The sequence below is a fragment of the Pseudophryne corroboree genome, chromosome 2 (genome assembly GCF_028390025.1).
Source record: "Pseudophryne corroboree isolate aPseCor3 chromosome 2, aPseCor3.hap2, whole genome shotgun sequence".
In the NCBI taxonomy this organism is placed as follows: Eukaryota; Metazoa; Chordata; class Amphibia; order Anura; family Myobatrachidae; genus Pseudophryne; species Pseudophryne corroboree.
In genome coordinates this window covers 743,600,832-743,626,681 of record NC_086445.1, presented here as the reverse complement: position 1 = coordinate 743,626,681, position 25,850 = coordinate 743,600,832, and the positions used below count along the sequence as shown (strand labels likewise).

General features: G+C 45.7%; 1 protein-coding gene across 3 annotated transcripts in view; it reads left to right on the top strand.

Annotated features, from left to right (window-relative positions):
- PTPN22 (protein tyrosine phosphatase non-receptor type 22) overlaps positions 1 to 25,850 on the top strand; it is a 386,022-nt gene that overhangs the window by 217,293 nt on the left and 142,879 nt on the right. For all 3 annotated transcript variants that reach the window (XM_063955409.1, XM_063955411.1, XM_063955410.1), the window contains 2 exons: positions 1,548 to 1,643; positions 25,770 to 25,808. In XM_063955409.1, coding sequence (XP_063811479.1) covers positions 1,548 to 1,643; positions 25,770 to 25,808 — 135 coding nt within the window. The remainder of the gene's footprint in view (positions 1 to 1,547; positions 1,644 to 25,769; positions 25,809 to 25,850) is intronic.

The window sequence follows — 25,850 nt, the reverse complement described above, 5'->3', positions numbered from 1 at the left end:
ACCTCCCTTTGTGCACCTTGGGATCTCAATTTGGTTCTGCACTTCCTCCAATCCGACTGGTTTGAACCGTTACAGGAGGTGAGCGTAAAGTACCTTATGTGGAAGACTGTCACAATGCTGGCCTTCAGCAAGACGTCTGTTGGAGCTGGGGGGCATTGTCTTAGAAGAGCCCCTACTTAATTTTCCATGAGGACAGAGCTGAACTCAAGACTCGTCAGCAATTTCTTCCTAAGGTGGTGTCCGCATTTGACATCAACCACCCTATTGTGGTTCTGGTTGTTACAGACACCTCTGATACTTCAAAGTCTTTGGATGTTGTGAGAGCTTTAAAGGTGTATGTAAAGAGAACAGCTCGTCACAGGAAATCGGACCCGCTGTTTGTTCTTTATGATCCCAATAAAATTGGGTGTCCTGCTTCAAAGCAGTCAATTGCATGCTGGATCAGGCTCACTATCCAGCATGCTTTTTCCACGGTAGGCTTGAAGGTTCCACAATCTGTACAGGCCCGCTCTACTAGGTCAGTGTGTTCTTCTTGGGCAGCTGCCTGGGGTGTCTCGGCTATACAGCTTTGCCGAGCAGCTACTTGGTCGGGTTCGAACATGTTTGCTAAGTTTTACAAGTTTGATACTTTGACCTCTGAGGACCTTCAGTTTGATCAGTCAGTTCTCCAGGAACCTCAGCACTCTCCCACCCGGTTTGGGAGCTTTGGTACTTCCCCATGGTACTAAATGGATTCCCAGTATCCCCTAGGACGTAAGAGAAAATAGGATTTTAATTACCTACCGGTAAATCCTTTTCTCGTAGTCCGTAGAGGATATTGGGCGCCCGCCCGGTGCTTCGTTCTTCCTGCATTGTTACTTGTTCAGTAATGTTGTTTGGTTCAGCTGTTGCTGTTCCTGGTTTCAAGTTTGGTTAGCATGGCTTTCCTCTTGTTTTGTATGTGCTGGTTCGTAATCTCACCACTTTCCTTTTTCTATATCCTTCTCTCAAAGTATGTCCGTCTCCTCTGGCACAGTTTGCTAGACTGAGTCTGATAGGAGGGGCATAGAGGGAGGAGCCAGCGCACACTATCAAATTCTTGAAGTGCCCAAGGCTCCTAGTGGACCTGTCTATACCCCATGGTAGTAAATGGATTCCGAGCATTCCCTTCAGACTATGAAAAAAGGGTTTACCGGTAGGTAATTAACATCTTATTTTTTTCACGTTGTCATTATGGGGTATGTGTGTAGAATTTTGTGGGGGGAAAATTAATTTGTTCCATTTTTGGAATAAGGCTGTAACATAACAAAATGTGGAAAAAGTGAAGCGCTGTGAATACTTTCCGGATGCACTGTAGGCACAAAAATATTTTTTTCATCACTGTGATATGCGCCAATAAGAAATTATAGTTTACGAGGTCAAACTACAATATTTGTTAAAAACACCACATAACCATTTGATATATTGGTTGCCCATGATCCTCCTGTTATATGATAATTTCTGAAAAGAGGATCATTTTGAAATGTGTTTTGTTAATATCATCTGACAAACTAATTTATATATTACAGGGTGTTTACTATCCCAGGGCGTATATTGCTACACAAGGCCCGCTGCCAAATACTGTTGTAGACTTCTGGAGAATGATCTGGGAATACAATATTGGGGTAAGATAATTGTCACCTAGTAATCTGCAGTAGACCAGGCAGCCCAGACTGTTAATAAAAAGCTGATACAGGTTGAGTATCCCATATCCAAATATTCCGAAATACGGAATATTCCGAAATACGGACTTTTTTGAGTGAGAGTGAGATAGTGAAACCTTTGTTTTTTGATGGCTCAATGTATACAAACTTTGTTTAATACACAAAGTTATTAAAAATATTGTATTAAATGACCTTCAGGCTGTGTGTATAAGGTGTATATGAAACATAAATGAATTGTGTGAATGTAGACACACTTTGTTTAATGCACAAAGTTATAAAAAATATTAGCTAAAATTATGTTCAGGCTGTGTGTATAAGGTGTATATGTAACATAAATGTATTCTGTGCTTAGACTTAGGTCCCAACACCATGATATCTCATTATAGTATGCAATTATTCCAAAATACGGAAAAATCCGATATCCAAAATACCTCTGGTCCCAAGCATTTTGGATATGGGATACTCAACCTGTAATTGAGGTAAGTGTAGAGTATTGCTTTAGCACACGTAATTAGTGACGGATTTGTTCTTCTGGGTTAGAATTCCATTATCAGTGGAATGTCAAACCAAATGCCTGTCTGTATAATAGCAACAGAGGCACTCTATACCAACTGTCTCCCAGGGAAAAACTTAATATCCTTTAATACAGAGAGAGAACCTATTTCCCCAGCATCTTATAGAACCCGCAAGTATACAGAATACAGCCCAACTGACCAGCATATAATGTAACAGCTTAATTGTTCAAAACAGAATACAACTTCAGTGCCATTATAATACAGACCAACTAATTAACATATTATACCCCAATTATCAAGCATATGTTATACACCCGGCCCGAGTGTGAGTGCGATTACCTTATCGGTGCGGGGAAACCCCAGTTCTTGTGATCCGGCAGTTCAGAGACACCTGCTGGGGACTGAAGGAGCAAGTAACAATAGGGCTATGGAATCAGGGCAGAGGCGTTTCTAGGGTAGGGTGAGTGGGGCACGTGCCCTGGGCGCCTTGGCAGGCCCAGGAGAGGGAGGCGCCGCTGGCGGCCAGGGCATCATGCCCCACTCGCCCCCGTCAACCCTAAATGTGCGGGGAGGAGAGCGCAGCGTCTCTCCTTCCCCTCACCGCCGCTGCCAGCACTAGCAGCGCTGCTGTGTCCGGTCTCCGGCGTTAGCCAATCAGAGCTTGCGGACCGACTCCTGATTGGCCTCTGGTCCGCGAGCTCTGATTGGCTAGCGAACCGGCGCCAGACAGCCGCCGGAGACCTGGAGCGGTGAGGGGAAGGAGAGGCGCTGCGCTCTCCTCCCCTCACATAGAGCAAGCGGCCGGTGAGTGACGGGAAGGGGGGTGGCGGCGGCACAGTGGGGCATGTATCTGGCACCGAGTGGGGCATGTAACTGGCACTGAGTGGGGCCTGGCACTGTGGGGCATGTATCTGGCACTGTGGGGCAATGTAACTGGCACTGTGGGGCATGTATCTGGCACTGTGGGGCATGTATCTGGCACTGTGGGGCAATGTATCTGGCACTGTAGGGCATGTAACTGGCACTGTGGGGCATGTAACTGGCACTGTGGGGCATGTAACTGCACTGTGGGGCAATGTATCTGGCACTGTGGGGCAATGTAACTGGCACTGTGGGGCAATGTATCTGGCACTGTGGGGCAATGTATCTGGCACTGTGGGGCATGCATCCGGCACTGTGGGGCAATGTAACTGGCACTGTGGGGCAATGTATCTGGCACTGTGGGGCAATGTATCTGGCACTGTGGGGCAATGTATCTGGCACTGTGGGGCATGTATCTGGCACTGTGGGGCATGTATCCGGCACTGTGGGGCAATGTAACTGGCACTGTGGGGCAATGTAACTGGCACTGTGGGGCAATGTAACTGGCACTGTGGGGCATGTATCTGGCACTGAGTGGGGCATGTATCTGGCACTGAGTGGGGCATTGTATCCGGCACTGTGGGGCAATGTAACTGGCACTGAGTGGGGCATGTATCTGGGACTGAGTGGGGCATGTAACTGGCACTGTGGGCAATGTAACTGGCACTGTGGGCAATGTAACTGGCACTGTGGGGCAATGTAACTGGCACTGTGGGGCATGAATCTGGCACTGTGGGGCATGTATCCGGCACTGTGGGGCAATGTAACTGGCACTGCGGGCCATTTTCAGTGGCCACACCCCTTCTGGAGCATGGCCACACCCCTCGTGGTGTGTGGCCATGCTCATTTTTCGGCGTGTGCACATGCTTCTTTTTGTGTGTGTGGGAGTTTTTTTTGGGAGGGGGGGGCGCCATTTTCCATTTTGCCCTGGGCTCCGAAAACCCTAGCTACGCCTCTGAATCAAGGTCTTTTAATATTCCACAATTGTTACAATCTGCATGTGTACTACGTCACTGGGGCAAGAACCCCTAAATTTCTCTATGCTGTCAGACATCTGGTTAATCAACAGGTCACTTCAATAATCCTTCTGCACTTGTAAAAAACACAACATGTGCGACTTCCGGTTCCGGCGCCCATGTGAGGAGAAGCTGATTGCTGCAGCTCTCTTGCACCCTCGGCAACCGGAGTACACAGCGCCTCCAATTCGCGGCTTTTCTCCGCGCCGGTCGCACAATATCAGTGGGAAGGTGTAGAGAACTGGATGGAGAGATTTCTGTCCTCCCCTATGCCCCCTAAAGTCCAAAGATCGAGGTCTGAAAAACGGCCGGGAGAATCCAAGATGGCCGCCGCATCTAACTCACAAACGAGTCTGCAGGCTGCTGGCAGCACCAGACAGGCTTCTGCAAAACACACTTCTCCCTCAGGTGAGCCTGACTGTACCCCTGTCTCTCCAGTGACTTATGCTGATGTAGTAAGAGCTGTTAGGGATGCCATGGAGCCTATCATGGATGCACATGCTGTTAAAATGCAGCAGGCAGTAAAAGATCTAAAATCCCAAATCAAGCAGCTCACCAAGACTGTTCTTACAAATGAACAAAGGCTGGGGGAGACTTTTCAGGATGTTGGGGATCTTAAGCACAGATATGATGAGCTCCAGAAATCTCACTTTCAACTGCTGAACAAGGTTGACGATCTTGAAAATAGATCGAGGAGATCAAATCTTCGGGTACTGGGGCTCCCTGAATCACTGAAAGGTCCTGTTTTGACTCTGTTTTTGCAAACGTCCCTCCTTGATTTACTGCATATCCAAGATGAATGCACCGGCTTAGTTATTGAGAGAGCCCACAGACTGGGTCCCCCACGTTCTGCACCTAATAGTAGAACACGTGTGGTCATATTTAAATGTCTGAACTTTCTCCATAAGGAGGCAATATGGTCGGCATCCAGGAAGCATAGAAATTTACAATGGGAGGGAGCTCGTTTGGCCATTTTCCAGGACTACTCCGCGGAGGTTTCCCGGGCCCGTCGAGAATTTACCCCCCTTTGCTCTCGTTTGGTAAAGGCGAATAAAAAATTTGCTCTGCTCTTCCCTGCAAGACTACGTCTGTTTGATGGAAATTCCTTTCGAGACTTTACAAATCTTGCAGATGCAGAGACTTATGTTTCCGAGGCCTCCCAGGCAGATGACGACTCCTCTCAGGCGGACGACACCCTGGAGAGGGATGGCTGAGTAATGCTCCTGGACTTCTCTGTTTCTGGCGATGCCCGCCAATCTAATATAATTTAATTATTGCGGTAGAAGCTGCTGCAGGTGTTTTTCCCCACAAAAGAGCATTTGGTCTTATACAACGGGCCGAACCATTTTACTTTGTTTTATGTTTTAGATTTTTCTTATACATCTGCTGTTTTCTCCTGGAAATGCAATCTTTCTAGAATGTTTACATATGTTTAGAGGAGATATTTCCATCCTTTTATTTATGTGACGGGCTGCATTTTTCTTTTTCTGTAACATGCTCTGTGTGCTCTGATATTTTCTGGTTAATTTTCTTAGACTATTTTCATATAATATGTTGCCGAGGGTGGGTAAGGGCGCCCCCTCCCTCACTTTTTTCTCAGGTTATCAAATTCTGGCTGGCTCAGTGGTGGTCTATGACGGCCTCTGTGCTTGCTCGAACCGGTTGTTCTTGTTTTCTGAAGTTATGATCGTCCTTAGCAGGACTTTCTTTCACAATTTTAATGTTATATTCTGTGTGTTTCCTATGTTTTTGTTCTTCTTTTCTTCTCCCCCTCCCCTTCTTTTCCTTATGTGTCCACCCCGGTATGTTTGGTATTTGTTTCTCGACGGCTGTAGATATTATGGTTACTGTGCATGTTTTCAGGTTCTCCCAGGTCATTTGATGCATGGCTAGGCTAAGTGTAGGCACGTGGAATGTGGGAGGGATCAACTCCCCAGCTAAACGCAGAAAGATTTTGCTCTATCTTCGGAAGGTGGGCATGGATGTTGTTTTCATTCAGGAATCTCACCTTATGCCAAATGAGGTGGTAAAACTGAACACTATGGGTTGGTCTGTGGTAGCCTCTTCCTCCTTCTCTTCTAAGGCTAGAGGAGTGATTATATTAGCACGACACACGGTCCCTATCTCTGTCCAAGCTATTATAGATGACACTCAGGGTAGGCATGTATTGGCAGATGTCACATTGTATGCATCCAGGTTCCTACTTTGTAATATTTATGCCCCTAATCAGTACTCTAGGCAATTCTATACGAACATGGTCACTAAGCTACTAAGTTACTCTGAAATTCCCATAATACTGGGTGGAGATTTTAATATATATTCTTCTTCAACCATGGATAAATCCCCTCCCCCCCGCACTCCCCCCTCGTTACCGCGTATTGGTATCCCCTATATTTGCTCGCAGCTGTCCTTAGTGGATGTGTGGCGCGCATGCTATCCATTAGAAAGGGAGTTTACATGTCTCTCAGCTGCGCACCACACGTTCTCGAGGATTGATTATCTGCTGTTATCTGAATCCCTTTTCTCAAAAGTGGCTGACTCAAAAATTGAGAATATCTGTATTTCAGATCATGCTCTATGCTAGATGAAATTGATGCTCCTCTCAGAAAAATCCCCATTCCGCTCCTGGCACTTCCCCTCTCATTTAAGTGGCTCTCTAAAATTCCGCTCCTCATTAGATGCAGCGTGGCTGGATTATCATATGCACAATGGAGAAACTCTGAGCGACGATCCTGCTCTTTTCTGGCAGGCGTCAAAATCAGTTATCCGGGGACACATTATTTCCTATAGTAAAAAAAGGGATTTAGATTTAAATTCACAATATCTGGAAGCCCAGGCGGCTCTCACTCTCCCTTTCCAGGAATTTAAGTCCTCCCCCTCCCCTTCTACTAGAGAACGGTACCTTACACAAAAAACACTGTTCGATACCCTCCTCTCTCAATTGGAAGCAAAATATTAATTTTCAAGAGACTGTAGCATTTACAGATATGACAACAAGTCTGGCAAACTGTTATCACGTTTATTAAAGGGCAGACACCCTAAAGTGGTCATTCACTCTCTGCTCACCCAAGGTGGAGACAGAGTACGGACCTCGGCCGAGATTGCTGAGGTGCTACAGTCTTTTTATTCCACTCTGTATACACGTCCTATTATCAACCAGACACACAAGTCTAGCTTTTGGTCTTCTACTGATCTGCCTCAAATGTCTGAGTCGCATTGTACCTCTCTTCTTGCACCTATCACCACTGAGGAAGTTTCTCTAGCAATAGCTGGACTGAAGACTGGGAAGACTCTGGGTCCTGACGGGTTCGCCAATGACTACTATAAAATTCTATCTACTAGACTGAGCGAACCTCTTTCTGTCTTATTTAATTCTTTTTTGCAGGGTGCTTCCTTGCCCCAATATTTTAATTCAGCCGTCATAAAGGTTATCCCGAAGCCTGGCCGGGATCCTGAGTCTCCCAGCTCTTATCGTCCGATCTCCCTTTTAAACACGGATTATAAATTATTCACTAAAATCCTCTCAAATAGACTCAAATTCATAGTCCCTGACATAGTGCATACGGACCAGACTGGATTTGTCTGGGGTAGGCAATCAGTGAGCAATATCCGAAAGGTCTTGACTGTTATGCAGGCCTTTCAGCTTTCCAAACCCACGGATACTAATGTATTATTATCCATTGATGCCGAAAAGGCGTTCGATCTGGTCACCTGGGACCATCTGTATGAAACGCTCCATCGCTTTGGTGCACCTGAGGACTTTGTCTCTCTTATTTCCCGTCTATATTAATCTCCCTCCACTCAAGTTTTGGGGAATAGTATTCTCTCTTCCCCTTTCCTTATCCAGAGTGGCACACGACAGGGCTGCCCCTTGTCACCTTTATTATTTGCCTTAGCTTTAGAACCCTTAGCTGTTTCCCTGAGAAACTCTCCCGAATTTGCAGGTATAAAAATCATGGACACCACGGTAAAATTATCACTGTATGCCGACGACATGCTGCTATTTATTTCCCATCCTGATACGTCCATCCCTGCGATTGTCTCCCTGATTGAACAATTTGGTTCTTTTGCGGGATACAAGATTAATATATCCAAATCTGAGCTCCTCCTCCTTTCAGGGGACTCCTCCCTCTTTCCATCACACCCGGTCCTGTCCCGATTCCCAGTTACCCGATATAGTCTTAAATATTTAGGAGTTCAGATCCCTACGTCTCTCCCGGATCTATATGCGATTAATTTTGGTCCTATTTTGTCCAAGGTGTCTAAAATACTCACTGACTGGGCGTCCCTGCCCTTATCTCTTATGGGTCGTGCAGAGGTTATTAAATCTGTGATATTTCCCAAGATTGCTTATTTCCTGCTTATGCTCCCTATTGCCCTCGTTGAGAAAGATGTCCTTTTTCTTAAGCAATGTTTCACTAGATTTCTATGGGCCGGAAAACGACCAAGAGTCCCCTACGCTAGATTGCAGCTATTACGTGAAGAGGGAGGTATGGGAATCCCGGATCCAGTCCTATTTAGTAGAGCAGCAATGTACAGGTATATCACAGACTGGCTTTGGGGCAGATCAGTATTTACGAACCTGACACTTGAACTGGCCGTATTTCACCCTTTCTCCCCTGCTGCACTCTTACACACCCCAAACTCCCGCCTCCCATCTGGGATAAAACAGAATATTTTGTTTTGGCATACATATCGAGCATGGCAGGTCACACACACTAAAGCACAGAGAAAACCTGACACCTCTCTTCACACTACGTTCTGGGGTAACCCATGTTTCCTTCCTGGCCTTGATAACACACATTTTTTGAGTTGGAGAGAAAAGGGGATCGCAGCTATTAGAGACATATATGACCCAGGAGGCAACGCAGTGCTTTCTTTCTCTGACATCCAGATAAAGTTTGGTATATCCCACCGGGAATTTTTTATGTACCTACAGGCTAGACACTTTGCTCAATCCCAGTCTCATCCTATGATTTCTGAGGCTACCACAGACCCGCTGCGCACCCTAATGGTGCTCACTAAAGATTGTCCTTACCATCTCAATTATTTCAGAAACACCTTTAGGGTCTCATATAGAGACCGGCTCTGGGAACCCGCGCTGTCCTCATGGTCCAGAGATATCCCCAATATGGGATTGTCACGATCCGGGTATCTGGACGCCATTACTTACCCTTCAGATGCCTCCTAAGGCTGGCTCAGCGTTCCAGGACCGGATCCCGCTGTTCCTGAGTTTCCACATGCAGAATGTCAGAGTGGTGATTTCATCAGCCGCGGCCTCCGCTGTGCCCGCGTGGTTAAATGTGCGCTTGTCAGTCTGGCGTCTCCTGTCTCCTGTGGCCGGCGTCGCCATTACTGTTTCAATTCTCACATGGATTACAAACCAAACTTCCCTCCAAGTGTCTGCATGGGCGCAGCCATCTTGGATTTTGTCATCTGATCATTTCCACCAATCTGCTGTCTGTATTGTTGATTTGCATAATTGCCTAGCCAACCCCTTCCTTGCTGCAGGTATAAGTAAGCTGTGCCTGAGCAAGGAAGGCGTCAGTGCTTTGGTTGTCTAACCTAGTTCCAGTTTGTCTCTCTCCTGTGGTTGTCTTCCAGGTTCCAGCTCCTGTCTCCAGACTTCTGCTATAGAGACCCGCACCAGCATTCCATCTGCGGTGTAGCCTGACTCTCCGATCCATTCTGGACTCACCTGTTTCCAGTTACAACAATCACCTGCTTCCAGCCCAGCTTCCAGCAGTGTACAGCTTCTCTTAAAGGGCCGGTGTCCTTTCTGCAGTTTACCACTCTCCACCGGTATTATTATTTCACCGCTCTCAAACTCCAAACTTCATTATCAATCACCTGCTTCCAGCCCAGCTTCCAGCAGTGTACAGCTTCTCTTAAAGGGCCGGTGTCCTTTCTGCAGTTTACCACTCTCCACCGGTATTATTATTTCACCGCTCTCAAACTCCAAACTTCATTATTATTTCATCGCTCTCAAGTTCGTTTATTATTTAACTGGTTCCAGCCAGTATCCACTCCGTACCAACAACAGTCTGGTTCCAGCCAGTATCCACAGCAGCCGTTTTATCCTCAGCAGCCCAGCCTTTCCTGGAACACCAGCTGGTACGATCCTGGGTTCTCTCCATTGCTACAGTCAGGCCTGGTAAGGACTTTCCAACTAGAAGATTATAAGAACTGTCTCACACTACCAGTGCCTGTGGCCCTTGCCACCCTGTAGTACCCAGGAATTGTATTTATCCTCTGTTGACTTTTATGTTTCCTTTACTGCTGCTGTGTTACGGAGTTTGTCATAATAAACATCATTGACTTTTATCCTGGTTGTCGTGGTCACGCCTTCGGGCAGTTATTCTACATGTTACTTACATGTCTAGGGGTCTGATACAACCTCCCAGGTTCCGTTACATCTCAGCCCCTACAACTGAGGCTGCCTCCCGTCAGCTCAGGCCCTCAGTTGTGACAGTAAGCACTGACCTAATGAATCCAGCCGGAGACCAGGATCAAGCGACCAGGCCGATGCAAGAACTGGCAGCCCGACTTGAACATCAGGAGGCTGCACAGGGCCACATCATCCGCTGTCTCCAGGATCTCTCTACACGGCTGGATGGGATTCAAACGACCCTCCGTGGACCTGGCACGTCCGGTGCGTCCACTACAGTGACACCAGCTGTAACCCCACCCACCTTACCCATTTTCAGTCCACATCTTCATCTTCCAACGCCAGCAAAATTTGATGGATCTCCAAGGTTCTGCAGGGGATTTCTCAATCAATGTGAAATCCACTTTGAGCTTCTACCTGGCAATTTCTTCAGTGACCGTACCAAAATTGCCTATATCATCTCCCTTCTCAGTGGCTCAGCCCTTGACTGGGCATCACCTTTATGGGAGAAGTCTGATCCCCTGCTATCCTCCTATACTGACTTTGTAGCTACATTCAGGCGCATCTTCGACGAGCCAGGCCGGATAACATCTGCTTCATCTGAGATTCTCCGTTTACGCCAGGGAACACGTACTGTGGGACAGTATCTTATACAGTTTAAAATCCTGGCATCCGAACTGGCATGGAACGACGAGGCCCTGTATGCTGCATTCTGGCATGGCTTATCAGAACGCATCAAGGATGAGTTAGCTACCAGAGACTTGCCCTCTAAGTTGAATGAGCTAATTTCTCTTTGCACGAAGGTTGATCTACGTTTTAGAGAGAGAGCAACCGAGCGAGGAAGATCATCTACTCCTAAATCTTCTGCTCCTCCTCCTCGTCAACCATCTCCATCCAAGGATGAGCCTATGCAAATTAGTCGTTCCCGTCTATCTCCCGCTGAGCGCCGAAGACGTCTCTCTGAGTCTCTCTGTCTCTACTGTGCAGCTCCGTCGCACACTATCAATGCCTGTCCCAAACGTCCGGGAAACTCCAGATCCTAGCTCGCCAAGGAGAGGGCCGGCTAGGAGTAATGATCTCCTCTCCATCTCCTCATGACTGTAACCTCCCAGTGTCGCTCCAAATTGCTCAACGTTACAGGAACGTCATTGCCCTCCTTGATTCCGGAGCAGCTGGGAATTTCATAACCGAAGCTTATGTTAAACGGTGGTCCCTACCCACCGAGAGACTGTCCTCGTCCATCTCTTTGACTGCCGTGGATGGCAGCAAGATTTTTGACGCAGTCATTTCCTTAAGGACTCTTCCAGTTCGTCTGAGAGTGGGAGTTCTTCATTCTGAGTATATTTCTTTTTTAGTGATTCCAAGAGCCACACATCCAGTGGTTTTAGGCCTTCCATGGCTCCGTCTCCACAACCCATCAATTGACTGGACGACTACGCAAATACTGGCATGGGGTCCCTCCTGTGCTGAGACTTGTTTAGCCAAAGTTCTTCCTGTTTGTTCTTCCTTCCCCAGGTCATCTGATGTTCCGCCTCCTCCATATCAAGACTTCACGGACGTGTTCAGTAAAGCCTCTGCTGATATCCTTCCTCCTCATAGAGAATGGGACTGCCCAATCGACCTCATTCCAGGGAAGGTTCCACCGCGAGGTCGAACTTATCCGTTGTCTCTGCCTGAGACACACTCCATGGAAGAGTACATCAAAGAGAACCTGGCGAAGGGTTTCATCCGACCATCTTCTTCTCCAGCCGGCGCAGGCTTCTTCTTCGTTAAGAAGAAAGACGGTGGTCTGCGTCCGTGCATCGACTACAGAGGTCTGAACGACATTACCGTCAAGAACCGATACCCTTTACCCCTGATTACCGAGCTCTTTGATAGAGTTAGTGGTGCAACTATTTTCACAAAGCTGGACTTGAGGGGTGCCTACAATCTCATCCGAATCCGTGAGGGTGACGAGTGGAAGACCGCCTTTAACACCCGTGACGGACATTATGAGTACCTCGTCATGCCCTTCGGATTGAGCAACGCTCCAGCAGTCTTCCAGCACTTCGTGAATGAGATTTTCAGGGACATCTTGTACCGCCATGTCGTGGTTTATCTAGACGACATCCTCATCTTTGCTAATAATCTCGAAGATCATCGTTTCTGGGTAAAAGAGGTTCTTTCCCGTCTCCGTGTCAATCACCTCTATTGTAAATTGGAGAAGTGTGTGTTTGAAGTTAAAACCATTCCGTTTCTAGGTTACGTTGTGTCCGGTTCCGGACTAGAGATGGATCCTGAGAAACTCCAAGCAATCCAGAATTGGCCTATACCCTTAAGCCTCAAAGGGGTCCAGAGGTTCTTAGGGTTCGCCAATTATTATAGAAAATTTATACGAGACTTTTCCACCATTGTGGCGCCTATCACTGCATTAACCAAGAAAGGTGCTAATCCGTCCAAGTGGTCCGAGGAAGCTACACAGGCCTTTCACCTTCTGAAGCAACGGTTCATCTCTGCACCAGTTCTGAAACAGCCCGACACCGACTCTCCTTTTATCTTAGAGGTAGATGCCTCCTCCGTTGGAGTAGGAGCAGTGTTATCCCAGAGGGCCAAAGATGGACATCTACATCCTTGCAGTTTCTTCTCCCGGAAGTTCTCCCCAGCTGAGCGCAACTATGCCATTGGCGATCAGGAGTTGCTAGCCATCAAGCTCGCTCTGGAGGAGTGGAGATACCTGTTGGAGGGAGCTTCCCACTCAATCACCATACTTACCGACCACAAAAATCTTTTATATCTCAAAGGTGCACAATGTCTGAATCCTCGTCAGGCCAGATGGGCACTTTTCTTCTCTAGGTTTGACTTTAAACTCCAGTTCTGTCCGGGTTCTCAGAATCGTAAGGCCGATGCCCTTTCCCGCTCATGGGAGCAAGAAAATGAGTCCGAGTCTGCAGACAAGCATCCTATTATTAATCCGTTGGCATTCTCCACGGTAGGGATGGACTCTACGCCTCCACCAGGGAAAAGTTTTGTTAAGCCAGTTCTAAGGAAGAAGCTCATGCATTGGGCCCATGCTTCCTGTTTTGCTGGACATACAGGCATTCAAAAAACCCTTGAATTTATTTCTAGGTCCTACTGGTGGCCAACTCTGAAGAAGGACGTTATGGAATTTATTGCCTCCTGCCCAAAGTGTGCCCAACACAAAGTCTCCCGCCAGTCGCCTGCGGGGCAACTGGTTCCATTATCTGTTCCCCGTCGACCTTGGACCCATTTGTCGATGGACTTTGTTTCCGATATACCTATCTGCAACAAGTTTAATACCATCTGGGTGGTAGTTGACCGGTTCACCAAGATGGCACATTTCATCCCTCTCACCGGTCTTCCGTCAGCTTCCAAGTTGGCTCAAGTGTTTATACAAGAGATCTTCTGACTTCACGGTCTTCCTGAAGAGATCATCTCGGATCGTGGAGTACAATTTGTAGCCAAATTTTGGCGAAGTTTGTGTCAAGCCCTCCAAGTCAAGTTAAAGTTTTCCACGGCTTACCATCCTCAGACCAATGGTCAAACCGAGAGGGTGAATCAGGACTTGGAGGCCTTCCTCCGTATATATGTGTCTTCCTCTCAAGATGACTGGGTTCAACTCCTTCCTTGGGCCGAGTTCAGCCACAACAATCAATACCATTCCTCATCTTCTTCTACACCATTCTTCATTAATTATGGATTCCACCCTAAAGTCCCAGAATTCCAACCGCTTCCCGCAACTTCTGTTCCAGCAGTGGATGTCACCTTGCGTCAGTTTTCAAATAACTGGAGGAACGTCCGCGCAGCCCTGCTTAAAGCCTCATTCAGGTATAAGAAGTTTGCCGATAGGAAGCGTAGAGCGGTTCCTGCTCTCAAGGTGGGTGATCGTGTGTGGCTGTCCACGAAGAATTTGAGGTTGAGAGTTCCCAGCATGAAATTTGCACCTCGCTACATCGGACCCTTCAAGATTGAACAAGTCATCAATCCTGTTGCCTACAGTTTACAGTTACCATCCTTCTTGAAAATACCCAGGACATTTCATGTTTCTTTGTTGAAACCGCTGATTCTGAATCGGTTTCATTCCGCACTTCCTCCAGCTCCCAAAGTTCAGACTCAACGGGGAGTCGAGTACGAGGTGGCCAAGATTTTGGACTCACGTTTCCGTTACGGTCAGTTACAATACCTCATTGACTGGAAGGGCTATGGTCCTGAAGAACGCTCTTGGACCAATGCCTCAGACGTCCATGCTCCTGCCTTGGTCCGAAATTTCCACGCAAAGTTTCCTTTAAAGCCTAAGAAGTGTCCTGGGGCCACTCCTAAAGGGGGGGGTGCTGTCACGATCCGGGTATCTGGACGCCATTACTTACCCTTCAGATGCCTCCTAAGGCTGGCTCAGCGTTCCAGGACCGGATCCCGCTGTTCCTGAGTTTCCACATGCAGAATGTCAGAGTGGTGATGTCATCAGCCGCGGCCTCCGCTGTGCCCGCGTGGTTAAATGTGCGCTTGTCAGTCTGGCGTCTCCTGTCGCCGGCGTCGCCATTACTGTTTCAATTCTCACATGGATTACAAACCAAACTTCCCTCCAAGTGTCTGCATGGGCGCAGCCATCTTGGATTTTGTCATCTGATCATTTCCACCAATCTGCTGTCTGTATTGTTGATTTGCATAATTGCCTAGCCAACCCCTTCCTTGCTGCAGGTATAAGTAAGCTGTGCCTGAGCAAGGAAGGCGTCAGTGCTTTGGTTGTCTAACCTAGTTCCAGTTTGTCTCTCTCCTGTGGTTGTCTTCCAGGTTCCAGCTCCTGTCTCCAGACTTCTGCTATAGAGACCCGCACCAGCATTCCATCTGCGGTGTAGCCTGACTCTCCGATCCATTCTGGACTCACCTGTTTCCAGTTACAACAATCACCTGCTTCCAGCCCAGCTTCCAGCAGTGTACAGCTTCTCTTAAAGGGCCGGTGTCCTTTCTGCAGTTTACCACTCTCCACCGGTATTATTATTTCACCGCTCTCAAACTCCAAACTTCATTATCAATCACCTGCTTCCAGCCCAGCTTCCAGCAGTGTACAGCTTCTCTTAAAGGGCCGGTGTCCTTTCTGCAGTTTACCACTCTCCACCGGTATTATTATTTCACCGCTCTCAAACTCCAAACTTCATTATTATTTCATCGCTCTCAAGTTCGTTTATTATTTAACTGGTTCCAGCCAGTATCCACTCCGTACCAACAACAGTCTGGTTCCAGCCAGTATCCACAGCAGCCGTTTTATCCTCAGCAGCCCAGCCTTTCCTGGAACACCAGCTGGTACGATCCTGGGTTCTCTCCATTGCTACAGTCAGGCCTGGTAAGGACTTTCCAACTAGAAGATTATAAGAACTGTCTCACACTACCAGTGCCTGTGGCCCTTGCCACCCTGTAGTACCCAGGAATTGTATTTATCCTCTGTTGACTTTTATGTTTCCTTTACTGCTGCTGTGTTACGGAGTTTGTCATAATAAACATCATTGACTTTTATCCTGGTTGTCGTGGTCACGCCTTCGGGCAGTTATTCTACATGTTACTTACATGTCTAGGGGTCTGATACAACCTCCCAGGTTCCGTTACATCTCAGCCCCTACAACTGAGGCTGCCTCCCGTCAGCTCAGGCCCTCAGTTGTGACAGGGATCGAGCGCTGAATTATTAGATAACATTTTACCCATTTTTAGGTCCTTATATTCTGCCTCTTTGCAAGAGGTACACTTGAAAACGCTCCAAAGGGCATATATAGCACCTAATCAGAGGGCACACATGGTCCCAGATGACACTGGCTGTTGCATCAAATGTACTGCGCAGAATGCCACCTTGTACCACAATATGTGGTCTTGCCGGAAAATATCTAAGTTTTGGTATAAGGTGGTCGCTTATCTCAACACAGTATTTAACTTACAGTTAATAAAACGTCCTAAGGCTTGCTTGTTACTTGATTTTAGGGAATGGTCTCTTGGGCCTGAAGATAGAGATATTGTTCCGGTAATCTCTGTCATTTTGACAATTGCCAAGAAACAAATTCTTAATAATTGGATCAAACCGTCTACCCCTTCTTTGATGGCTGTAAAACACATGACCCTCCGAATTATTTATTTTGAGAGGCGTGCTACTCTTCCTGATATAGAAATGGGGGTCAGGCGGTTTGCCAAGAAGTGGAAGAGGTACATTGATACTCTAGATCCGGACATACAATCTTTCATCTATAAACTATTTGAGACCACAAAGTGGTACCTATATAGACAAATCGATAGGGCCTATTGATAACTTAGGCCTATGTACTGTTCCTTTGAGACCTCCTGTTCTTTTCCTAGGAAATGTAATCATACTAATCTTAATACCCCACGCTGTATGTTTAGTCCGAGGCCAATTAGATACTGAACCTTCTCTTTGGTTAGAATGGCTAACCATGCCGGAAATGCCTTTTTATTATTCTTAATTAAGATGTCTTTGGCCGTTACTCATTCAGGAACTGATCATACTTGTATTGTCTTCCCCATTTGTTCCCCCCCCCCCCCCCCTCCTCCTGTCTGTCTTCTTCATTGACCTCTCCGGTATATTGATGTTCTGTGAACTCTCAGGTAAAACTAGGTGCTTGACCTTGGGTATAGGATGATTTCGTATGCTGAGACGCAAACGGGTACCGTTTTCATCATTTCTTAGACCTCATGTAGATTAAGACTGTCCATCATTTACCTTCTACCCAAGCCCACAGCTACCGACCATATATGTATTTGTTGATTTTACTGATGTGATTTAAAAGCACTTTACGTTGGAACACTGTAACTATACCGGTTCCTCTCCGGTCTTTGGTTTGTCTGTACCATGAAGGTCTTCCCTGTTTTTTGTATCTCTATATAAAAATCTAATAAAAATTGTTGAATTAAAAAAAAAAAAAAAAACACAACATGTTTAGTACAGTGGTCTCATCAACAGTAAGTGAGTTACTTTATCTATAGCTTGACATATCATAACAGTGCTATTAATACTAGTATGTATTAATCACTATCTTAGGCTAGCAACGGAATACCTTTTATTACTGACACTTGCATGTGTGTGGTAAACAAAACCCGACTTGTGCACAGGGATTTAAGTCTCTATTTCTGTAAATAGGGTTTACACCCACAGTCACTGTCCCATTCACCGTTGCTGGGTAGCAGAATCTGCCTTTGGGCAGGTAACCAACCCAGTGTTAATATGAGATATGGAAAGAGAGAAGGGGAGACATGTGTCTTTATAATACCCCTGGCTCAGTTCTGTGGTGACAGTGCTGATGCCCAGTGTCCCTGGCTCAAATCTGCGGTGGTTGAGAGGGTGCCAGTACCTTCCCCAGTTGCCAGCTCCAGCTGGATGTCGCGATCCCTCAGTTTCCCTTGGTCACTGTAGTCTCGCCCTAGACGCGCCCGCACGGCAGCTGCCTGTGCGTAGTAGGCCTCTGTGGAAGCGATCACTGCCTGTCTGTCTCCAAACCTGGGTCACGCTAGTGTGGGCGCTATGCGTTTCCGCACTCAGCTCTGACCCCTTGTCCTGCTCTGGGAACACCGCCGCTGTGTCACTCCTGGTCCACGCCACGTGTGTCCACACACTGGCCCTCCTGCGCGCTCTTCACACTGCAGCTCCTGCTCCCTCCTCTGTACTGCTTCAGCTGCTCAGTTCACTCCTTACACAGATCAGGGGTTTATCATAACAGCGGGCTTTTCCCTTCCTGCTTTACAGAGCTGAGTCTGCCTTTCCTGGGTCCTAGTTCCCTTCTTGTTCCATTAACCCTATGTTGTCAGGATCTTAAATAGTCTGAGGGAATCTCTGATGTCTCTAGGGCAATCTTACAGGGGTCCCATCTGGGACAGGGATACCACATATTACCCCACTTGAAACACGCGTGTCTCTACGCATGTGATCCTTTCGAAAAGTCTCTCCTGTTACAAATCTTTGCGAAAACTAACTACACATCTGTGGAATATCTTTTGACATCAGGATGTTGAAAAGAAACACATACTATTTTACAAGGTAAATAGTATAAACAGTGAACATAGCAACATAACGTATGCAATATATCCAAAAGAAAAGGCAACATATCTAGAAACAGGAGGTCTAACGGGCCGAAATCCATTTGCATCTCCTTTCTGACCGTCTAAATGCCTGCTGCACTAGTAAGGTGAAATCGGCACCGCTCATCGTGGCATACTCTTTGTCTGGCTGGTGCCATTCTGGGTAAAGCCATTTCACGTCCTTTGTGGCTTCACTCGAGGACTTCACAGGATCTAGAGGTTCAGACATCTACATAACTGACTCTGATCCATCCAGTTGAGAAGGGACTCCCAAACTTCCTGGTACAACCATGTGGAACACTTCCTGAGTGTCCTTTTTCTGATCAACTGCACTTGAACTTGCCTGATCGCAGTAGGTACTGTGCAGTGTAGGTTCACACTGAGGCGATAGCTCCTGAGAAAGTGGTGGTCTGACGATTTCTTGCCGGTGCTGTCGCCACATATATATCCACTCATTTCCTCTAGCTCTGCTGTTCTTTTCAACAACTCATCCAACATTTGGGTATCAGAATACAGATGATCGCATCCATCAGACCTCTGATTAGCGCTTTCGGTCACATCTTCCCTTTCATTGGGGTTTATTCTGATTTCACAGTATTGGCTATTTTCCTGGTAGTGCTGCGGTGAGCCTCTTCGTTGTGGCCTGCGCCAATAACACCTATGACCTGCTGCATGTCAGCTGCCCTTAACTGGAGCACCACTAGGGCCAGTGACATTTGCTGCATGTAGACCTCTTGCTCCTTTGATAACATCAAATTCCACGGTCTTCCCATCCTCCAAGCTTCGATAGGATTTTCTGGGGTTGTCTTTCTTGATGGCCGTATAGTGACCAAACACATCTTCCTTGGTGTCATCATGGTTGATGAATCCATATCCACGGCGCACATGAAACCAGACGACCTTCCCATAAATTTTCCTTGCGCAAACTGGGGTGTCAGTGTTTACTCTGGGGGGTTAACCCGTCTGCCTTTGTATGGCATTGTCTACCATAGTAGGGCCACCATTCTTCAGTGCTTGACCTTACTCTTGTTGTCTTCCCCAAGGCTTGGTCTCCTTCCCCGGGGAATTGGAGTCTAAAGGCTCCGAGCGGTAACAATATCTCTCGACATGACCGGCCTCTTGGCACCGCCTACAAATAGGACATCCCTGTCCATCGAACTGGTCGGTGAGTCGCCTGCCAGACTCTCTCATAGGGTCCCATCGGTGCACAGTTGGCCTACGCCATTCTGTCCTCCATCCATACTCTCCAATGTTGTACGTTGGTTGCCTTGCCATCTGACGCATCTCTCTTTGTGTCTGCCATTCCGACTGTTAGTTCTTCTATTTGTTTCCACAACATTTGCAACTGGTCCCCGGAGGGGTTCTGACCACCTTGTATCGCTGTATCCTTGTTCCTCCTCATCCTATCAGGACTGGTAGCTGCAGCTCCTTGTGGGTTTTGATGTTTATGGAAACCCAGCAATTCTGGGTATTCTTCTTTGCATTCTATTTGCATGCCGATTACTGTGATAGCGGCTTCTTTGAAGTCCAGGAATAGTTTCCCTGTCATCTGTCTGGGCAATAATCTCAGTTGTGCTCACATGCTCTATCTCAATGCTTCTTCTATCAATTGGACCGTCAACGCTTCGACCAAGTGTTTTGCTTCTTCTGGATCAATGGCCTGGATTGCCCTCAGGGCCTCTTGTAAACAGAGAGCATAATCTCGCAGCATCTCCTCTGATTGTTGCTTTCTTGCATAAAGATTAATTTTTAATTCTGGGAGGGACTTTGTCTCAAACCTCTGTGGTGGCTGGACACACTCCCTTTGGAGGCTGGCCACACCTCTAATCATGGGCCCCTACCACTGCCCCCAGTGGGCCCTTCATGCTCCAGTCCGACACTGCACACACATACTGTATCCCCACAATTTTCGGTATACTGTATCTTACATCTCAGCTACCACAAAATAATGTTTATCACCAGGGTCTGGGAGAGAGCTCCTTCCAAACATCTATTACATGGTCATTAAGCCATCCACAAGGCCTGGGTATTGAGAGGGGCATGTCCAAATCATGGAGCCATGACTACACCCACTCCAAATAAAAATGCAAAGAGGGACATTTGTTCCCTTCAGCAGCTGGCCCAGCTGGCCACCCCTGATCTAGTATAATACAGTATACATCACAACAGACAAGGATAAATACCCCATGTAAATGCTGCATATCTCAGGATCAATGTGTGCACTTCAGCTACTGTAGTAGGGGATAACATCCTGTAATAACTACAGTACATCTCCATCAGTGAGCTCCAGTTGGCACCCTGAAGAGGAGGCAACTATAGCATAATAAGTACTCAATAAGAGGACATGTTGCTAATCCTCGCAACGCCCGTGCTCCCTGTGTATTGTCCTCACTGAGCAATAGATAATGCTAATGAACATCTTAACATTCCAGACTTGCTGGGAGATGTATCAAACCCTCTAAAGAGAGAAGTGTACAGTGCAAGTGAAAAAAATTGCAGACAGTAACCAATCAGCTTCTACAGTACCTTAATATACTTGACAAATGTTAGCAAGAAGCTGATTGGTCACTATGGGAAACTTCTCCACTTGTCCTACTGTATGTTTAATACATTTCCCCCATTGTCCTGTGAAGGTGATGCCTAATATATTCCTAAACTAATGTCATACCTCAGTGACTGGAAAATGTAAGAATATTTAATAATAGCCCTTTACAACCAACAGCCAGGACTATCTTCATATACAGTATAGGCATACTGGGCAGTTGCCCAGGGCCCCACAATTCTAGGGACCTTTGAGCTGAGAAAGGTGGTGGTCACAAAATCATAGCGGTAAGGCAGCATACTTTACCTGCCTAGAAAAAATGGTGGTCACCAGCGCTTAGTTGCTTAGGGAAAGAAAAAAAAATAAGAAAAAAAAAAAATATATATATATATATATATATATCACTAAATTAGATCAATAAAAAATCTAGGACGGTAGGTTAAATTGAAAAAATATACATAGTTTATTTAATAGATACAATATCTTAAAAACACAGATGTCTTGGAAACATACCGGTAATTAAAAAGCATGAATCATTCATGGGTCGTGACACATTCATATGTCCACTCAATAGGGAGATTATATCATACCCCGGCTAGGACTCCCTCCGGAATTAAGTCCATGGAACATCGTCGTAATATCATGAAAAATTGCACTACACACAGTGTCTCACGACACTTTAATGAAATGCATTCCAATGATCCGAGTAGTCTTTCTATTGTATGCCTAGAATTTGTTGCACCAACGGCTAGAGGTCGCGACCGGTTTAACAAATTATGTAATAGAGAGGTTTATTGGATGCTGAAGTGTAATTCTTTACACCCTGACGGACTCAACGAGATATAGAACTCAATTCAGTAATCCAGATAGAACAATAAACCCTTCCCCCCCCTTCCCCCCCGCCCTTCCCCCCTGTTATTGCTTAATCAGAGGTTCCTACTATTGACAGACTTTTTTTTCAATAAATTCCAGTAGGATGCCTTTATGTACAAATTTTCCTTTGTTACACCTTATATGGATGAATTCAACCTTGAATATATGTGTTTCTTCCCTCCCTATTATTGCCTTTACATTTATCTTTTGTGTGGTACTTTGAATGTTATATGGAGTTGAACACTATTTTCAAATGATCGATACAGCATAGACATCCATGAGATACTATATCTCTAAGGATGATACTCTCTTTTAAGCTAATAACCAGTGACTATTACATTCTTGTGATTGGTTAATATAAGATTTATATTTATATGTATATACATATTATATATAGGTATGCTATCTTCTTACTAAGTTAAATAGCCTTTCAAACTCTGTATATATTTGTTTGTGATGTCGACCAATGTGTTCATTTACATCCATAACCCTCTGTATTTACTTTTAATAAAGTTATTTGGAGATCACTGGGCTGGTGCGCTGGTCCGGGGATGGTCCGTGCTCGCTGATATCTCTGCGGCCGCGTTACCATGGTGCGGCGTCCGGATGCCGGTCACGTGCACAGTCACGTGGGTCGGCATTACGGGTCGCGCGTCGTGGGGTGCGGCCGCGGACGTGTCTATAGTGAGTGCAGGTTCGCCCGCGGCTGGCGCCGGCGCACCAGCCCAGTGTGATGGAGATTCAGGTCGGACTGGTCATCTGACCTGAATACACCAATGATACCAATACAATCAGATCATGTGACGATGTTTGGTCACATGACCGGATTTGATAAATTCTAATAAATAATTAAATACATATTTTTAACACTTTCCAGATTTTGTTTTTATATATAAATTGATGTTTCTACATGTGAGACCAATTCTAGCGTGAATTATATATATTTTTTACATATTTATTTGGACGGTCAGGTTTGTTGAATTAATTGAACTCCAGGTGTCTAGAATTTTACTAATTGTTTAGGGTTTATAAGGAGTCCAGGGTCAGACTCTATCATTCACTCCTGAGGAAGCTGGGTGTCAACACCAGCGAAACGCATTGAGACTGTCGGACACATCATCTAAATCCCCTTAATATTACTGGACAATCTTTTCAGTTCTACCTATACGGCATCAATTCGACAGCTTTTCCCCTTGGACACTACCACCTGTGGAGGAATTGGAGTTTTCCCTACCTGCATGGAAACGCTTGCACTGATGTGCTTAAAAGGGACTTCCACTGCTTTCATCAATTCTCCAATCAGTCAGTGTGGACTTAATTCCGGAGGGAGTCCTAGCCGGGGTATGATATAATCTCCCTATCGAGGGGACATATGAATGTGTCACGACCCATGAATGATTCATGCTTTTTAATTATGTTTCCAAGACATCTGTGTTTTTAAGATATTGTTTCTATTAAATACACTATGTATATTTTTTCAATTTAACCTACCGTCCTAGATTTTTTATTGATCTAATTTAGTGATATATATAGAAACATAGAAACATAGAATTTGTCGGCAGATAAGAACCACTTGGCCCATCTAGTCTGCCCCTTATTTTTTTTTTTTATTTATTTTTTAATATTATTTTTTATCACTAACCTTATTTGATCCTTATTTCTTTGTAAGGATATCCTTATGTCTATCCCATGCATGTTTAAATTGCTCTACTGTCTTAGCCTCTACCACCTCTGATGGGAGGCTATTCCACTTGTCCACTACCCTTTCTGTGAAATAATTTTTCCGCAAATTTCCCCTGAACCTCCCCCCCTCCAGTCTCAGTGCATGTCCTCGTGTCCTATTGCTTCTCTTCATTTGGAGAATGTTTCCCTCCTGGACTTTGTTAAAACCCTTCATATATTTGAAAGTTTCTATCATGTCTTCCCTTTCCCTTCTCTGCTCCAAACTATACATATTGAGATTTCTTAGTCTTTCTGGGTATGTTTTGTGATGTAGGCCATGCACCATTTTAGTTGCCCACCTTTGTATAGTTTCTAATGTATTAATATCCTTTTGAAGATATGGCCTCCAGAACTGAATACAGTATTCTAGATGAGGCCGTACTAATGACCTATACAGTGGCATTATTACTTCTTTCTTTCTGCTGCTGATTCCTCTCCCAATGCAGCCAAGCATCTGACTAGCCTTCCTCATTGCCTTGTTACATTGCTTACCTGCTTTTAAGTCATCTGAAATAGTGACTCCTAGATCCCTTTCCTCCTCAGTAGTTTCCAGTATAGTGCCATTAATACTGTATTTAGCTTTAGGATTTTTGAGACCCAAGTGCATGATTTTGCATTTTTTGGCATTAAACTGTAATTGCCAGACTCTTGACCATTCCTCTAGTCTACCTAGATCCTCAATCATTTGTTTTACCCCACCTGGTGTGTCTACCCTATATATATATATATATTTTTTTTTTTTCCTAAGCAACTAAGCGCTGGTGACCACCATTTTTTCTGTACATATTTCTTTGGGGACTTACCACCTCCTACACCAGCAGCTTCTGACAGCGCACTCCTACAAATTCTTGAATACCTTACCTGCCTCCCAGCCTACAGCCAGATAGCGCGTGGCTGTCAGCATGCTGATTGGTGGATGTCTGGAGTTATTCACCAATCAGAGTGCTGACAGTCATTCATGGTATGGAAGCATGTGGAGAGAAGTTTTTTTTTTTTATGAGTGTGTAGGGGCCCCAAGGTCTACAATGCTGTTGAGACAGCCCTGTCAGTAGCTACAAATCACACCCAAACAGTTCATACATGTCATTACCAGGGCTGGATTAAGGATGGTGGGTTCCCAGGGCAACGGAGATTGTGGGGGCCCCCAACACCACTAAAATAGCTGACAAAGGCGCTTTCTTCCATCCGCCAAACACACACACACACTCACGGAGAGCAACACAGCAGTGCACACACACACACACACACACACACACACACACACACACACACACACACACACACACACACTCCTAATGTCACTTACAGAGAGCAGCAGCACCAGGACAGTGTGCCTCAGCAGCCGGCGTCTCACAGTCACTGTCTCGCAGGATTTCCGCAAGACTGACACTGACTGTGGTGCTCATCAGCGGCCATTGTTGCTAAACAGCTGAGCCACCAGAGAAGTCTCCTTCTGTTCAAAATGCAGTATGTGGGGGCCCCAGGATGGCCGCCCCTGTCGTCCTTCCCTTAATCCGGCTCTGGTCATAACAAAAGAGTATAGCTTACAAATCATATAAGTATAGAATACATGCTTATATGCATGTGTAATAGGGCTCTTGGAGAGGAAATATACTTGATCACATTTGTACAGTGGTTAGAGTGGAAAGTGATTCCTATAGGAACGGAACATAACGGCATACAAGCAAGCCATTCAGAAAAATCATTGTCTTGCTTTTCCAAAGCATAAGTTTACTAAAACATCTAAATATGTATCAAACTAATATATACATATGATAAACTTTTCAGAATATGTCATACTTTGAAACTAATGTGCTCTATGTGTGAAGTAGAATGGTGACACACAGGGGCCGGTATGTTATGTTGGCCGAACGTGGAATTTTTTTTAAAGGGGCAATCATGTACGAGGCTAAATCATGCCTTGTACATGATTGCCCCTTTAAAATAAAAGGGGAGAGGGTGTTGCCAAATGATATACTGTAGTAATGATTGTAATGATTCAAATAACTTATATAATGTTGATTTTATTGGTTATGAAAAACATGAAGCTTCAGAAGAGTATTATTCAGAGGTTGTGAGACATTCATTCTGCTTTGTCGACAGGTTATAGCCATGGCCTGTATGGAGTTTGAATACGGGAAAGTGAGTATCAGTTTCATTCACATCATGTGTTTTGCTACCACT